This window comes from Setaria italica, chromosome IX (genome assembly GCF_000263155.2).
Source record: "Setaria italica strain Yugu1 chromosome IX, Setaria_italica_v2.0, whole genome shotgun sequence".
NCBI lineage: Eukaryota > Viridiplantae > Streptophyta > Magnoliopsida > Poales > Poaceae > Setaria > Setaria italica.
In genome coordinates this window covers 12,496,276-12,512,915 of record NC_028458.1, presented here as the reverse complement: position 1 = coordinate 12,512,915, position 16,640 = coordinate 12,496,276, and the positions used below count along the sequence as shown (strand labels likewise).

Here is a 16,640-nt window from a genome sequence, read left to right as displayed (position 1 = left end):
ATAGGTAGGCAATATCAACTCCTAAAAGTAACAAGCCAAGAAAATAGGAGAATTATACTATATGCATGAGTAAACCTATATATGACCGTAGGGGTTTATGCAGTAGCAGTAGCAGCAATCAAGGAAGTAGCAAAGTATCACCATCTCCGAGGTCAACACCTCAATCAAGGAAGTTGGTACAAAACACCAGATCCTTCACCCAAGAATCCAGTACTCGACACACTAGGCGATGTGAGAGCTCACTTCCCTCACATCTGAACGACAAATGCCGGCCTATCTCAAAAAGGGAAGGTAGAAGAATAAGCACAGTCTAGTCAGAAGTAGCGGTAGTCAACATCATTGTCCATAACCAATAGATACGGACTATAGCTATAGCTTTATACACTCTGCAGAGGTTGTACAACTGTACCCGCACGGATGGAACCTGAAAAGTAGCGACCCGTCCCAACCCCACCTAATAGCCGGAGCCCTAGTAGGTGGATAGGTCTCTCCTGTTTTCTCGAGTCTGGAACCGTCCTCAGCTGTAGGGCATGCCGTCACCAGTGAGGACCTCGAAGCTGTGAAACCTACCCATGCCGGAGTGCAGTCTGGTCAGAGTAGGTCAACGACTTGAACTCCTTACGCTAATCCTCCAATCCTCCTACAGGCTGAGCACTATCCACCACTAGTTGCGGACCGAAACCCCGCCCATAACGTAAGCGAGCGTTATGTACGAAAATAGATGTTGTGACTGGTGGTAAAATGACTTGGTCCTTAAGGGGCTGAGAGCGAGCACTCTACTCCACAAGTATGTGCTGAAGCAAGCATGTCACCTGCTCCTCAGTAACAAATAAGGTACCCGCCACAAGTACAAGGGGTAGAGAGAGTTCACAACGTCCTCTCCTGGCAAGGCACTCCTAAGTACCAACCATGGCTCGCTCCCGCCAAAACACATTAAGGAGTCACACTCACCCAAAACACACGAGAGAGTGTTCAAGAAATTCCATCACCAAAACCATGGCATATGTCCATCCATAACTCAAAAGTATGTATATGGATATATGAATGGTGGACTAGCTAGGGTCTGTAGCTAGTCCAAAAATAGGTAGCAAGGGAAACATGGTAAACAATTATCAAGGCATGGCTTAAAATATTGGCTATGCAATCCACCATCATCAAGCATCATAAATAAAGTGCTAGCAGCTAAGCATGCATAGGATCTATATGATTGGGAGTGATATGACACCTTGTCCGTAGTTGTTGGGATCTTCCTCGGCGTAGTCGAGGTCTTGAGGGTCTTCTGAGTCGTAGCTCGGGTCTGAACAGAACGAGATACAACATAAAGTAAATTAAACGGCATTACATCTAGGTAAAAACTCCAAGAAACCTAAATTTATAAGATCCAAATAACACCAAACTAGCTACAAACAGTACGGGCTTGATTTTACGAATTTAATGCAACTAGTTAAAAAATCATATTTTTCAGAGTTAAAATGAATTAGTTATGAAATTTTAAGGATTAAAGAATTTATTTAATTATTTAATTAATTTTAGAAAATATTTTATTAAGGTGACACGTGTCAACTCCTGGTTGTGCCCCACGTGTCTGCTGACGTCAACATTGACCCGGTCAACGGTCAACTGGATCCCACCGGTCAACAGGTGGACCCCATGGGTCAGTGGGCCCCATTATTAGTCAGTGGGCCCCACGAGTGGGCCTAGCCTATGCCTTGTCGTGCCACGTGCCTTTCCTGTCTTACGTGTATAGATGGCCAAACGGGCGGCCCGGCCTAGCCTGGCATGAGCCCGATTAGGCCGGCCTGTTTAGGCCCGCACAATAATCGTGCCAAGCAGGGCCGGCCCACGTGTCGAAGGAGCGGCCCAGGCCCAGCCTGCTGCCTTCTTAGGCAGGTCATGCCGGCCCTGGCCCGGCGGGCCATAGCGGCCTGGCCATGCTTGTGCCAGCCCGCGGCACGGCTCCGGCTCCTCCTTTTCCTCAATCCCCACCGCACTACCGCAGCCTGCATTTCCCCCAAATTTTCCCCAAATCCACCACCAAAGCATGCCAAAATCACCACCAAAATCACCACCAAACCCCAAATCGGCAAGGCCACCACCAGATTCATCCTCTGCCTCACGAGACGGCGGAGGGGTGTGGTTCCCGGCGACCGAGAAGGCGATGGAGGAGGGCCACGGGAGGAGGAGGCGGAGGGGCGCGGTTCCCGGCGACCGGGAAGGATGCGGCGGAGGGCCACGGGAGGAGGAGGCGGAGGGGCGCGGTTCCCGGCGACCTGGAAGGATGCGGCGGAGGGCCACGGGAGGAGGAGGCGAAGGGCCGCGGTTCCCGGCGGCCGGGGGGCGGCGACGGAGGGCCACGCAAGGAGGCGGCGGAGGGGCGAGGGTTCCGGCGGTCGGGAAGGCGGCGGAGAAGAGCCACAGGAGGAGGCGGCGAAGGGGCGCGGGGAGGCGGCCGGGGAGGCCGCAGGAAGAGGCGGCGGAGGGGCACAGGGGAAGCGGCCGAGACCGACGGTGGAGGGGCGCGGTCGCGTGGGAGGAGGCGGAGGCCGAAGGGGCTAGGAAGTAGAGGGGGAGGAAGCGAGGGAGCCGAGGAGGCCGGAGGCGGCTGGGAAGTGGAGGAGCCGAGGAGGGAGCTCAGGGAGGCGGCTGGGAGCCTAGGGAGTGAAGGAAGCGGGGGAGGCTGTAGGTTTTATTGCTGGCCTCTTAGCTGGGCCGAAATAGGCCTAACAGGCCTAAACAGGCCGTGCCGGCACGTTACTGGTTCACGGGCCAAATGGGCCAGGCTGTGCCGGGCCAGCCCACGGGCTGAGGCAGCAGCCCCGGCCCGGCCTGCAAGGCCGCCATGCCGGGCCGGGCTTGGACCGGGCCAAAATGCCATGCCGTGGGCCAGCCCAGGGGCCACGGGCCAAATGGCCAACTATACTTACGTGGCACTGCCACGTGGCACCCACATGGTGCACACGTGGCCGCTCGGGTCAGCCCCAGGATCCGGTGTGCCAGCTAGATCCCGTGCATCACGCGCGTGTGGCCGCGCATGGAGTGCGTGGTGACTGGCTGCGGCGGGGCGCATGACGTCGTGGTGGCGGGCTCACGGTGATGGGCTGCGGCGCGAGCGACCGCGCCCACGACGCCACAACACGGCGCAACATCGCAGCGCGTCATGGTCTGGCGCGTGGCGGGAAAATGGCCGCGCGGTTCGGCGTGAAGCAGCGCCGAGCGGCGGGGCTGCGACGTGAGGCAGCAGGCGAGGCAGCAAGTGCAGGCGAGGCAGCAAGTGCAGGCGCGTGTGCACGACGCTGTCATGGGGTTAACCCCGGCCGCGGCACAGCTAGCTACGTGTGCGGCATCTTGGAATTCCAGGGCCGCGGCGCGCGCACGGCGGCATCGGACGGCGGCGGCGGCAACCACAGCAGCACGAAGGCCAAACAAGCAGCAAGAGTAGTGGCTCGACGGCCAGACAGGCAGGGTCAAGGTGGTGGTGACAAGGCTCACCGAGGGACGGAGAAGTAGATACGCCGGCGTGGGGTGGACTTGCGGCGCGGAGGCGGCCTCCCCTACTTCGGCTTCTGGTGACGGCAGCGGCAGCAGCGGCTCCGACTCCTCGGCGATGGCGGCGACAAAGGCTACTCGAGCTCCTTAGCGACGGCCTGCTCCTCCTCTCCTCTCCTCCTTCTCTTCTCCTCTTTCCCCTTCTCCTCTTCCCCCTTCTCCCTTCTCCTCCTCTCTGCTTTCCTTCCTTCCCTCTCTGGCGGCAGCGATAGGGAGAAGGACTGAGCTTGGGATGAGCGGACGAGGGTGCCGGGCGGGTCTATTTATAAGCCGCGGTCAGGCTAGGGTTTCGTGCGGCACGCACCATTGTCGGGCGCCGTCAATTCTCAGCGGGCGCGCCCGGCATGGCGTGGCGGCCATCGAACGGCTCCGTGCTAGGGTTTAGGGTGCGGCGCTGGGGGTAGCTTGGTCCTTTCCCCACGGTGGAAGGCTCCGGAAGTGCGCGCGGGCGCGATAGTGCGCTCCAGCGCGGCTGGCGAGCGCTCACTCGCCGAGCGCGTGCCGCGGGGGTTGACAAAGGCGGCATAGTGCCAGCCGGGCATGCGGGGTTGGCTGGCAGTGAGAGAAAGAGAGGAAGGGAGGCGACGGCGAGCGGGCGGGCTGGCTGAGCTAGCTGGGCCGGATCGGTTGCTGGGCCGCAGGCGGGTGAGGGCGAGGAAATTAGTGGGCTAGGCCGGTGGGCTGCGGCCGGCCTGGTAGGTTAGTTTAGGTTAGTTTGCTTTCTGTTTTTATTTGTATTTAGTTTGAATTTTGAATTTGATTCAAAATTCAAAACACACTCGAATTTGAGATCCAAATAAAATTCAAGAAGAACCAAATTCAATCCACACAAGTTGAATTTAAATTGGAATTTAATTAATAGCATTTGCTTTCTATTTTTCAAATAAGCACACAATTCAAATAAAGTTTTAAATTTTTAAAAATTTCACTCAATATAATATTTCAAATTTTTGGAATATTACATACAGCTCCGTTACTCTCACTAGGATTGCAAGAAACATGCTCCATTACTCTCACTGGGATTGCAAAGACATAGTTGATAGTCAAAAGCATATAGAAAAACACTTTCTTCTTGATTGCAGCTCACCCTTACGCCTTACTCGAACATGTTACTAACAGGACACTGCACTAAAGTGGTAGTGCAAAGCATCCCGTTTCTTCCAGCAGAGTTGCAATGCTAATTTTCGGTCATTGTCCTCCATGGATGTTGCATAACAAATTTCTTCCTCCATGGATGTTGCGTAACAAATTTCACTCGAATCAACAGTTCAGATGCAGGAACAGCACAAAGGCGATTGGTGTATTTGGAACCATTTTATTACAAATTTACTGTCAAGATTTTTGCCCACCATCTTTCGCCCTCTCATCGCCTCCCACACCTCGTTCTCCCCGTCTCTCCTAGAGCCCCAGTATGCAGGCACTACCATGCACCATTCAACCCCTAATCATTCTCCTCCGATCCCCACACCATATCTGTTTCGGCGCTCCCGGTCCAATCCTCGCCCACATACACCAAAAACGTAAGCATTGCACCAAAAACCCCAGGCATCAGATGCTCCAATCTATGCAGCCCATATATAGCCCCTTTTGGAGAGCCAAAAGGTGAAAGTGCCAACAAATATGAAAACGCCACCGTAGCCCCTCACTGAACTCGCCTGCAAAAACCACTTGCAAACCACACAAACCGAAAACGCCAGCTCGTCGGCCTCCATTTTTAGCAACTTTTCCCTTAAATCTCCGCTTGCACACCTTCTTCCCCCCAGGCCCCCCACACAGGCACACAGCCGTGCCTCTGTCTCCCCTCCCTCCTCGACCCTTCCCCGGCGCCGCCGAGGCCTCGCCCATGGAGAGGAGCCCCGGCGCGGCGTTGACATCGTCACCCGAGGAGGAGGAGGAGAAGACGGCGGATGGCCATGCTGGCGAGGAGGCGGCGGCGGAACAGGAGCAGGAGGAGGAGGCGGCGGCGCCGGTGGTGCTGAAGAAGGGGCCCTGGACCACGGCGGAGGACGCCATGCTCGTGGACCACGTCCGGCGCCACGGCGAGGGGAACTGGAACGCCGTGCAGCGACTGACCGGCCTCCTCCGCTGCGGCAAGAGCTGCCGCCTCCGCTGGACCAACCACCTCCGCCCCAACCTCAAGAAGGGCTCCTTCTCCCCCGACGAGGAGCTCCTCATCGCCCAGCTCCACGCGCAGCTCGGCAACAAGTGGGCGCGCATGGCCGCGCATGTAAGCAGAGCACACTATCCTCCTCTTCGCCCTGATGATTAATTTATTGCGACTTCTTGATGTGACACTGATGGTGCTGCGTGTGCCTCTTCTCTGGTCGGTGCAGCTGCCGGGGAGGACGGACAACGAGATCAAGAACTACTGGAACACGAGGACCAAGCGCCGCCAGCGCGCCGGCCTGCCCGTGTACCCGCCGGAGGTGCAGCTCCAGCTCGCGCTCGCCAAGCGCCGCCGTTACGACGAGCTCTCGCCGCTATCGGGGACGGCGGTCAATGTCCAGGGCGCGCTGGACGCCGCCGCCGCCGCGGCCGGGTACACCAGCTCCCGGCCGGCGCCGCTCGACCTGGCTCGCCAGCTCGCCGCGACGAGCCAGACGGTGCAGTTCCTCTCCCCGACGCCGTTCTCTGCGCCTTCGTCCCCGTGGGCGAAGCCGTTCGCGCGGAACGCCCAGTACTTCCAGCTCGCGCACTCGTCGCCCGTGTCGCCGTCGACGCCGACCGGGCCGCTGCACCCCGTCACGCCGGACCTGTCCCTCGGCTACGGCGTGCGCGGCGCCGACCAGCAGAGCAGGCTAGCGCCGCTCTCGCCGTCCCCTGGCCCCAGAGTGGAGCTCCCTTCAAACCAATTCGGCCAGGCGATGCCGCCGACCTCGGCCGCCGCCGCCGGCTTAGGCGGCGGTGCGGCGCTGCCGGATCAGCACCAGAACGCGGCGAGCCTGGAGAAGATGCTGCAGGAGCTGCACGACGCCATCAAGGTCGACCCGCCGGCGCTGGCCCCGGCGAACGGAGACGCCGCGCGCCCCGGCGGCGGCAGCGGCGCTGTCCTGGAGCGGCATGGTGGCAGAGGTGAGTAGTGCATGCCGTGTGTGAAGCATCTCCCACGCCTTGCCTTTTTTGGATGCACTCGGAGTTCGATTTGTTGCTTTGCTGTATAAGAGAACAAATGCTCATGATTATGATGTGAATTGGCAGATTAGCGTGAACCTTTTTCGTTCGTGCTTCCAAAATCCCCATTTGTTTTCTCTAGCGAAGTGCCACCAACTTCTTGAAAAAGCTAAAGGAGACAAATTCTTAGCATAGTGTCACCATCTGGTTAATCAGATTTCACTTACTTTGGCAGTGATAGGGATGAATGTGCCTTGGTGAAAGTAATTCTGATGGAATAAACTATTTTAGGATCTGGGCAAAATCAGAATCATGGACAGCACACTGTTTGGAATCTTGCTCGTTTTTTTTTCCTTTTTGATAGTTTTAAGGTTAGAGAAGCTTCTGCGGGTACAGTCTACAGAGGGCTTTCTTTTTGTCCTTGCAAGACAGTGACTGCCTTTGATCTTGTGCCATGATTACTTTGCCTTATCTTGCCAAGTGCTTTAACACCTTTATTTCCCTTTTCTTCCTTTTCTCACTCCATCTACCACTTTATCTGTCATTTACCTAATCAAATGCAATATGCTTCCTTTTTCGTGCTTCTATGATTGATTGCTAGCTTCCATAACAGCACGTCACATTGCTGTGTCATATTCTGCACAAGTTTAACATAATCAGGATGATCATATCTAAGAATATTTTCTGGACATTAACTAGAGATATAGGTTCTCATGTTCAGTGAAACATTAACTAGAGATATAGGTTCTCATGTTCAGTGAAGAATAGAATCAAATCAGAACTAATCTATCCTCTCTGTGTATGAATGTGCGTACTTTGGTGCAGATATAAACTTTCACGAAGCAAATTGAGCTTTGATAATTTGTGCTACACAACTCTGTCACTCTGTTCTGCATTCTGCGTCATGAATTTTTATCTAAAAAGACTCTATCATTAATTTCATTTCAATTGCAGAGAACAAATCGGGCGGCCAGCATAGGGTTGACGACATGGAGACGCTGTTCGACCTGATGATCCCGACGCTCAACGCGCCGGAGACCGTGCAGGTGCCGCCGGCAGCTGCGCCCAACCACTCCAGCTCGACCTCGCAGCACAGCAGCGACGACCAGGACCCGTCCACCGTCGACCTCGGCGTGGACCTGCCGGTCGCCGGTGGCGGCGGCTCGTCGGACCAGGACTGGGGCCTCGACGGCGTCTGCCAGTGGAGCAACATGTCCAGGATCTGCTGATGATTGCAGCAACTGCAGGAGCAGGATCCATCGACGCGGCCATGTCAGACCATCGATCGAGTGGCTGTGCTTAAGACATCCGATGATTCTAAGAACTCCTTAAGGAGAGAGTCCCATTCTGAACCTTTGTTGATGTTGATGCTGTCAGATGCCAAGCATCATGGACAAATCTGTTTGTGTTCTGTTTTCTTGAAGACTATGCTGGTTGGTCACCAACTCAATCTCAGCTGCGCAATCCAAACCGAACTTGCGTCAGCGTCTAGTAATGTATGTTTCCCATTTGTTTGTCATCATGAATGGTAGATTTTGAAGATAGATTCCCTTGATGTTTTACTGGAATTCGTGATCTATCGTTGCTCGCATGCTCTGTCGAAAGAGTATGGTCCCATTGGGTGTAGGCACTAGGCAGTGGCTACATCAGGTGACTTGCCCAGAAATGGGAGCCTGACAAGGGAATATTATGTGCAGGTTGTGATCCATGTGTTTTGGAGACAGGGGGTCCCCTACTGCCACCTGAAACTTTCAGAGATTGTGACTAGTTGCTTCTCCAGCTAGGGAAATCTGATCCCAAGAAATCAAAATTGCCCTAGTATCAAATTTTCAAGATATCGAGATGCATTAATCTGAAATTCCTGCGTCCTGAACTAGGCCTGAAGGTTTGTAGGTGCTGCCTCGTAGGCAATGCAGGAATTGAGAGCTGAAACTACGTATACAGGATCAGATACAAGGAAATAGGGCCATCCCAGTAGGACCTACCTTCCTTACGATAGGAGAATGGGGACACTAATCATGATCCTTATCGACTTGGGACATTGCACATCCGTGTGGAGAAAGCCTTTTCCAAGACAGTTTGTGCTTATTCTGCTGTGGTCTGCTGCAATTATATATGCTTAAATTGTTTACAAACATACTCACACACTAGTTTGTCTGCAAATTCAAAGAAACTATATGTTCTAGAACTGCACTTTCCTCTAATGCTGGTGTGCTTTAATTTGAAACACATCAACTATTTCTAGTAGCATAGATTGAAAAGCAGTTATTCTAGAATTACTAGAAGTAATATATTGCACCAAACAAAATCGTAGCAGTCCCGGGCAATGGCCATAAGTCCATCATGAAATTAACACGAGCCATGCCAAAGGTGTTTTGGTTGTCCCAGGTCTCCCACGAAGCACAAATCGATCGAAGAATATGGAGCGGTTGGATGGCATGAACAGGCTCCGGCCTATCCATGCTAAATACGTGTTGCCCACTCTTTGCTCCTTGCTTTGTGCCATAAGTTGCTCCCCAGGAGTGGCACCTCTTGTCGTGACTCCTTGCTCCTCTGTTCCGGGCATGATCTTGTTCTTTGTTTCCTCGCTTTTTCTTTACCGTACGTGCGTGCCTTTGGGTAAAAGAAGCTTCTTAACGGTTGTATCCTGAAAGAGAACCGGACCAGGAAATGGGCCTCGCCCTCAGCTTAACTTGGGTTTTTGAAGAATGTGATCGGTTGAATGCGTTTTTTTTTCTCAGTCCTTGCATCATTTTAGGCGTTTTTTTTTAAAAAAAAGAGGTATTCTAAAAGGCAAGCGATGTAATCATTCTAGCTTGTCCGTTATTGACTGAATGACTGCTAGAAGCAAACGTAAAGTTGAATGTGATTTCGATGAGATTGTAAACGGATCCGACACGCTACAAGTGTGTTTTTTTGTGAAAGTAAAAAAAAAGGTAAAAAGTGTTTAGTTGTCGACAAAAATGCGTGCTTCTAATAACAACATCAACGGCAACAGACGTGTAGATTTTTGCGATCTTTCTGAGAGGAGAGAACCGGTCCATGTTGGAATTCGAGGATCATGTGTGATGCTCCGAATGAGAGACTAGAGAGGATGCCAGCCCGGCGCGTGAACGATCGGAGCGTCCGGGGGGTCACCGCTGGAAAGGGACAAAAACAGCTCTGCTATCGTTTAATTCGTGCACGCCCTGGCCTGGCGCACGGCTGCTGACGCCCGACGAGGCTGGGCTGGTGCCGGCGGTGACGCAGCGGCCGCGGGTGGCTCCCCTCCGATCGGTTAGGGTGACAGGACATGCGTGACGTGCGCGCGCGACCCCAGCCCAAACGACCTCCCGCCCTTTTCGCGCCAGCAGCCTCGTTGCACGGGCGACACGTTTGGGCGTGTGGTGACGACGTGAGGTGGTGCGTCAGCGCCGCCGCCGCGCGCAGCATACACATCATCTAGTAGGCAACGAGACGTGCGCCGCCGGGCGGGGGGACGCGCGGTCGGCTCGGGGGCTGGGGGGCGATCTGGATGACATCCTCCGAGCTAGCCGAGCGATTGGGTGGTGGCCACGCCCTTGGCCGCGCCACCACCATGCGCGGATAGGCCGCGCAGCTTCTCTATTCCGCTACTAGTATTGCACTGATGATAGGCGCTAGCAAAGTAGGAGGCTCCTAGCTAGTCTACGCTCTACGGGTCCTGCATCTTTAGTTTTTCCTTTTTTATGAGTCCTATTTCCCCCTTTTTTTTCTGAGAGTATACTCTATCTTTGTACATAGGAGTATAAGGGAATTAATGCCCTGTGTGTAGTGGTACTAGCTCTAGTATGGAGGAAGCGAAATTCCACCGGTATGAAGAGCAGCAGCGACGAGAGTCATGGGGCAGTCCTGGTTGGCAGGCAGCCTCCGCCATCGTCCTTCTTCCTGAACCTTCTTGTGGCCATCGCCCATCGAGAAGCTCTGCTTGAGTAATTGTGCACAAGCCCAAGAAAAAGATCGATTAGGTCCGGTCACGCGCGCCAAATACCTTGGCGCGACCGGCCATCCATACCAGCCAGCGGCAGCATGACACGACCAAAAAAACTACTACTTAAAATTTTAATTTAGTATGAACTATTTTTAATATTTATATTTTTTTTATTAGATTAAAAACGATTAAAATAAAAAAATTCCATCCGACGAGACTATGCAATACGAGTCTGCTTATACAGACCGCAGGCTCCCCCAATCCAAGCTGTCTACGCATGGTGGGACTCAAAAGAAGTGCGTTACTGCGCCTGGGACATGTTGCTTCCTGCAGCCGTTGCTCACTGAGTTACTGGGCCGCAATGGGCCGTTAGCAAGGCAGCAGAGTGAGGCCATGTACGCAGATTTTTTTTTATTCTTTCTCTTTTCTCATTTTTGGCTGTGCCTACATAATATATCTTAAGTGACCTATGTTTTTGCTGTTTTTTACGAAGTATTTTTCTAAATGTTGAGTCGTTCAAATTAATTATCGCATTATCATGTATATATTTTTGGAATCGTGGTGCTGTCTACATGGCTATGACACTATTTTGCCTATGTATTATTTATGATTGTAACCGTTGCATGGGATTGAACGTTTGAGGTGGTTACGTACGTCAGTGTTCCCGAGTTGAATTAATGATTAAAATTGTTTCGTTTCCGGTATCCTGATTTCGCTTCCCCAATCGAAATCCATTTTCGATTCAAAAAATACGGAAACGAAAAGTAGTTAGAGAGTTTTACAGATCGTTTTCGTCCCCTGTGCCATCTTCTACAAGAGTCCCAGAGTCGACTTCAACGATCAAGCGAGTCGCCAGCCACACCAATCTCCCAGAGTAGACAGGCAGGCCGTGCTCGCTCGCTCTCGCTCGCTCTCGAGTCTCGACTCCGGGCAGCGCCAAGCCGCCGACCCCTTCGGCCTTTTGCCAGAGTCCACCACATTCAGGTTTCAATTTTCACCCAATCCAGCAGCCTGTGCCCGTCGCCGGCTCTCCTGATCCTGGACGGCTGCTACCCGTGCAGCGAAAAGCGCTTCGCTGCACGCCCAGTGTGAGAACTGAGGTGGTGCAAAACCGCAAACGCACCACTCCTCCAAGTCGAAGAGCATGGCCCCCCTCCTTCCCCATCTGGCATGCAGTGATTACTGCAACGAGAGGTTTAAGATCAAGCCATCTTACCTGGTGTATTTTCTTCTGACCTTTTCACCGTCAATGGCAGAAACATATCGTTGTCGGTGTAGACGTACAGTGAACCATGTACTCTGATCTTACATGCCACAAAGGAACTCTTGTCCTAGCCAACTATGCCTGGGCCTTAAGCTTATGCGCTGTAATTATTGCATCTAGTTGTGTTTGAGTACAAAATTCATCAGGATGGTGATGCCATCATGGTGAACAGAAGCCGGCGCTGATGGTGTTATTAAATATGTACTGTATAAATGCATAATGGTTACCAACGTTGGGCAGAACCTCTCTTTATAAACAGAGCACAACAGGTAACCTTGTTCAGACATACTCTTGTGCTCCGATAAGAAAAAAAATCTTGTGCTAGTTGTCGCATACGAGTACCTTAACTTAAAACATGCGAAACGGTGTAACTGTTGCAACAATACAGGAAAAAAATTCAGCATTTCAGATGAATCAATACTCATTACTCAATAAAGAATGGTAATTTCAAGCCCATAAACAGTACTCAGTAAAATGCATCCCATACTACTGCATTTCTTGGCAAGAATACAAGACATTGATAACATTTTCTTGAGCCTCTCTGCTTTGTGTTTCTTGATTCAATTTTATAACTATTAAAGCTATGCTCCGATGATACCAATAGCCTAGATAATTCATGGCTTTTTGGTGATATTGCCCCTACTTTAAAGTGCAATTGTGTTTTTACCCTCGCTTTTTTAACTTTGTGATTTTGCCCTCAACTATTCACAAGTCAATGTGATTTTACCCTTGGTCTTTGCGTATTTGCCCCTGTTTGATCGTTGACTAGGGGCAAAGTCGCATTGACTTGTAAATAGTTGAGGGCAAAATCACAAAGTTGAGAAAACGAAGGCAAAATCACAATTGCACATCAAAGTAGGGGCAAGAACACAAATGAAACATGACTTAGATCCACGGAATGGAAAAAGGAAAACACCTTTACCTCTCCTTTGAACTTCATAAAAATAAATAAACATATTCATGCACCAGGATGTACTACAAGTAACAAATTCATGTCCTAAAATACATGCTTTGAAACTTTAGAACTTAGAACGCACTTAGATCATTATTATGCATCGGATAAATATTTTTCTTAAGGAACCATGTTGACAGAGTCCCCATGGAAAGTACATTTTATCATATTTTATTATTGACATATACTGAGAAACAACTTAAAAGATGTGCATTACTAGATGATGCCTGCATTTTAAAGAACAAGTTCATCAGGCTAAATTAGTGTACCACTGGAGAAGGAGCCACTCAAACAACTTTCAAGAAGGAAACTAGCTACAAGGAAATTTCATCTTATCTTATCTATGTCCTGAACTGCATAGCCAAATTGATATTCTGATTACTATATTCAGCAAAATTGATGTTCCAATGACCAGATTCATAGTCTTCCACCATCAGTGAAAGCATTTTAAGATAGGAGACTAGATATCATGATTATCACCCCTGAAGCACATAATCTATGAAAATTATACTGACAGCACTGATGTTATGATCTGATTATAATACAGCGATTGCAAGATGATTCTAAAACACCATGCTAACAAAACCTATTTGAGCCTTGCAAGCACGAATTTACATATCAGCAATAAAGCATTCCTTTTTACTTTGAACTGCGAGTAACTGTAACTTCACAAGCTTCATTCAGATAAGCAGCAATACAATGACCTATGATCAGTATAGCAAGCTAGAGTGCTAAATCCATCCCATCCAAGGGTAAAAGAATAACTACTAACCTTTTCATGCCAACAAAAGTTTAACGATGACGATTTCACTACAACTGTGATCAATTTTGGGCTTTCATCATGAGTATCACAAAATCTCCTTGATGAAGTCAAGATTGAGCGTGTCGCGCACAATGAGGAACATGCCAATCATCAGCACCACCAATATTCCTGAAGACATGATCCCCTGCTCAACTTCACGGGGAATCTTGCGACCGCCACGGGCCGCCTCAAGAAGGATCAACGCTAACGTCCCACCATCTAATGCTGGCAACGGCAACAAGTTTATTGCTGCAAGGTTGAGGTTGATCACTGCTGCAAACTGAAAAAGCCCGTCTGCGCTTGACCTGGCCACCTCTGCTCCGACTGCAATGATGGCCACAGGGCCAGACACCTTCTCCGCTGACTGCGAGAAGTTGAGCAATGTCTGCCTGAGCCCGTCGAACACCGTCCCGGTCAAGAGCGTGAACTCTCGCACGGCGAGGACGGTAGCGTCGGCCAGGTTCTGGGGGCGCACGCGCGTGACCCGGAAGTTGGGCGCCAGCTGCACGCCGATGCGCCCGGTGCCATCGGCGCTGGTGTCCGGCACGACTGTGAGCTCAACGGATTGCCTGTCGACCGCCCCGGGCGCGGTTCTTGAGACGGTGATGGGCACCTTCTTGCTGGGGCTGGCCTTGATGAGGTCGACGAGGACGGGCACGGACGGGTCCGGCGCGGCGCCGGGGACGGCGAGGATGATGTCCCCGGGGAGGAGGCCCGCGCGCGCGGCCGATGAGCCAGGGAGGACCTCGGGGACCAGCACCCCGGGGAGCTGCGCCTGGACGGGGACGCCGACGGTGAGCGCCTGCGCGTAGACGATGAGGAAGGCGAAGGCGAGGTTGGCGGCGACGCCGGCGGACACGACGAGGAGGCGGTCGGGGACGGGGCGGTTGCGGAGGAGGTCGGGGTCGTCGGGCGCGAAGCCAGACTCCGGGTCGTCGTCGGGGAAGCCAACGTAGCCGCCGAGCGGGATGGCGCGGAGCGCGTACTCGACGGGGCCGAGGCGGAAGCGGGCGAGCGCCGGGCCGAAACCGATGGAGAACTGGGAGACGTGGATGCCCCGCGACGCCGCAGCGAGGAAGTGGCCCGACTCGTGGACCAGCACGATGGCGGCAAGGACGGAGGCCGCGGAGGCCACGGACTCGACGCTGGCAAGAAGGTCCGGCGCGGCGGCGGCGGTGGAGGCGGGCTTGGCGAGGTGGCGGTGGCGGCGGCCCGGGAGCGGGAAGTGCACGGAGAGGTGGTGATGGGAGTAAGAATGGAGGGGGGACGGGCAGCGGAGCTTGGGGGTTGGGGAGAGATGGGTGGTAATCATGGTGGGAGGGGAGGAGGAGGAGGAGGAGGAGGAGGAAGAGGAGGCCGCAGTGGATAATCTGGCATTCTTGGGAGGGAGGGAGTTTGAGGTGTGGGGTTGACAGTGAGTGAGGTTGGACGGCTGTGTGGTGTGGACGACAAGCGGATGGCGGAGCAGGGCACACCTAAGCTCTCGGCGGCCCCCAGTTCTCTAATCCCTGTCTTGAGTTCCAATCTGACCTGATGCACAACTGCTAACTGCACATATGCAATCAAGCATTTTACATCGAAAGAGATGTTTTTTGGATCGGTAGCATCAAACTAAATTGCATAACTTGGTCATAGCAGTATTTCATGACAGCGCCATAACAGGTCATTCTAGTCCTTGCTATAAGCATCTGTTTGGTTTAGTTTTAAAAAAAGCATCTGTTTGGTTAAGTTTAAAAAAAAAGCATCTGTTTGGTTTGAAATGACATGGGATAGGATGTTCTTATTTTTATTTGAGTAAAATACACCAAGGTCTATGTTTGGTTTGAAATGATATGGGATAGGATGGTCTTATTTTTATTTGAGTAAAATACATCAAGGTCCATTAAACTCGGAGGAGGTGTCATCTGGGTCCACAAACTCTGAAAGTGTATTTCTAGATCCATAAACTTTCTACATCGTGTCGTATAGATCCACGTGAACACATATTGGTGACATGGCACGTTGATTGGACATCTCTTCTCTCTTCTTCCTCGATCATCTTCCACTATGTATTTCTCTCTCCTCCCTCTTCTCCTTTCCCCGCTGCTCTCTCTTTCTGCTTTACTCTCCAATCCAGCAATCCATTCCAGCGTTTCCCTTCCTCCCTCTCAAAATCTAGCCTAGGGAGTGGCTAGTCGGGGGTGCTCATGGACACATAGCTCCTTACAGACGCTGGACTTCTCGGCACCTGCAAAATCCACCAGGACCCAGGCGGTGGGATCAGGAACAACCTGAGGCATGTTGTAGCTCTGCCCGCACTGCACGCGAGCGAACACTCTATGGGTCACGGCGGTCAGTTGATTTAGTACTATTGGTTGGCTACTATTGTAGCGAGAGAGATCCACAAGGGATTTGGCCATTTGAATTGCCATCGCTTGGCTACAGCACGTGTAGAACCGATGGCTTGCTAGAACACATCCATGCAGCAGATTTCCAACTACTAGAACACATCCGTGCTAGAACACAAGAGGAATATGGCAGAATCAGGTAGCACTAGGGCAATAAGGCCATAGGGGTAATTCAATTTCCAACTTTTGGTAAGAGGAAGTGGGCAGTGATCACTGAGCCGGAGGGTGCATCATGGTTGGCATGCCTAATGTCATCCATGACAGGTGTCCATTGTGCATGAGAGCATCTACATTGAGGCTGTACCTGCCATTTATAGAGCTTTCATGACCGCACCTAACTTGAGCAAGGAGCCCTAATGGTAGCTCTTGGATACGTGATGGCTAACAAGGCCATCAGCCTCATCTTCCTAGACATGACCCCAAGAACTATGACTTGTGGCTCAAGACCCACCTGACCAAGCACTACTTCATCTAGATTGCAGCTAATTAACATGTCAGTCTTACCACTTAACTATTTATGTAATTTCTTCATGCTTGCATGATACTTGAACACCCCTAGCATTTGTAGGGCCCTAATGGTGGTGCTTGGGAACCATATATTATTTTGTACATATATTGATGACATGGGT

General features: G+C 51.8%; 2 protein-coding genes across 2 annotated transcripts; one reads left to right on the top strand and one right to left on the bottom strand.

Moving 5' to 3' along the window:
• Window positions 1-4,905: 4,905 nt before the first annotated feature.
• Window positions 4,906-8,203, top strand: LOC101762688 (myb-related protein P). Its single transcript, XM_004982471.3, has 3 exons — window positions 4,906-5,773; window positions 5,880-6,618; window positions 7,612-8,203. The coding sequence occupies exons 1-3, from the start codon at window positions 5,390-5,392 to the stop codon at window positions 7,884-7,886; spliced, it is 1,398 nt and encodes a 465-aa protein (XP_004982528.1). The 5' UTR covers window positions 4,906-5,389; the 3' UTR covers window positions 7,887-8,203.
• Window positions 8,204-13,319: 5,116 nt separating this feature from the next.
• On the bottom strand, window positions 13,320-15,047 carry LOC101762152 (probable membrane metalloprotease ARASP2, chloroplastic). Its single transcript, XM_004982470.3, has one exon. The coding sequence runs from the start codon at window positions 14,934-14,936 to the stop codon at window positions 13,671-13,673; it is 1,266 nt and encodes a 421-aa protein (XP_004982527.1). The 5' UTR covers window positions 14,937-15,047; the 3' UTR covers window positions 13,320-13,670.
• Between the last annotated feature and the right edge of the window lie 1,593 nt (window positions 15,048-16,640).

Coding starts and splice junctions, on each gene's coding strand:
- LOC101762688 (XM_004982471.3), top strand. CDS start 5,390: ATGGAGAGGAGCCCCGGCGCGGCGTTGACATCGTCACCCGAGGAGGAG. Junction 5,774..5,879: donor GGGCGCGCATGGCCGCGCAT/GTAAGCAGAGCA, acceptor TGGTCGGTGCAG/CTGCCGGGGAGGACGGACAA. Junction 6,619..7,611: donor GGAGCGGCATGGTGGCAGAG/GTGAGTAGTGCA, acceptor TTTCAATTGCAG/AGAACAAATCGGGCGGCCAG.
- LOC101762152 (XM_004982470.3), bottom strand. CDS start 14,936: ATGATTACCACCCATCTCTCCCCAACCCCCAAGCTCCGCTGCCCGTCC.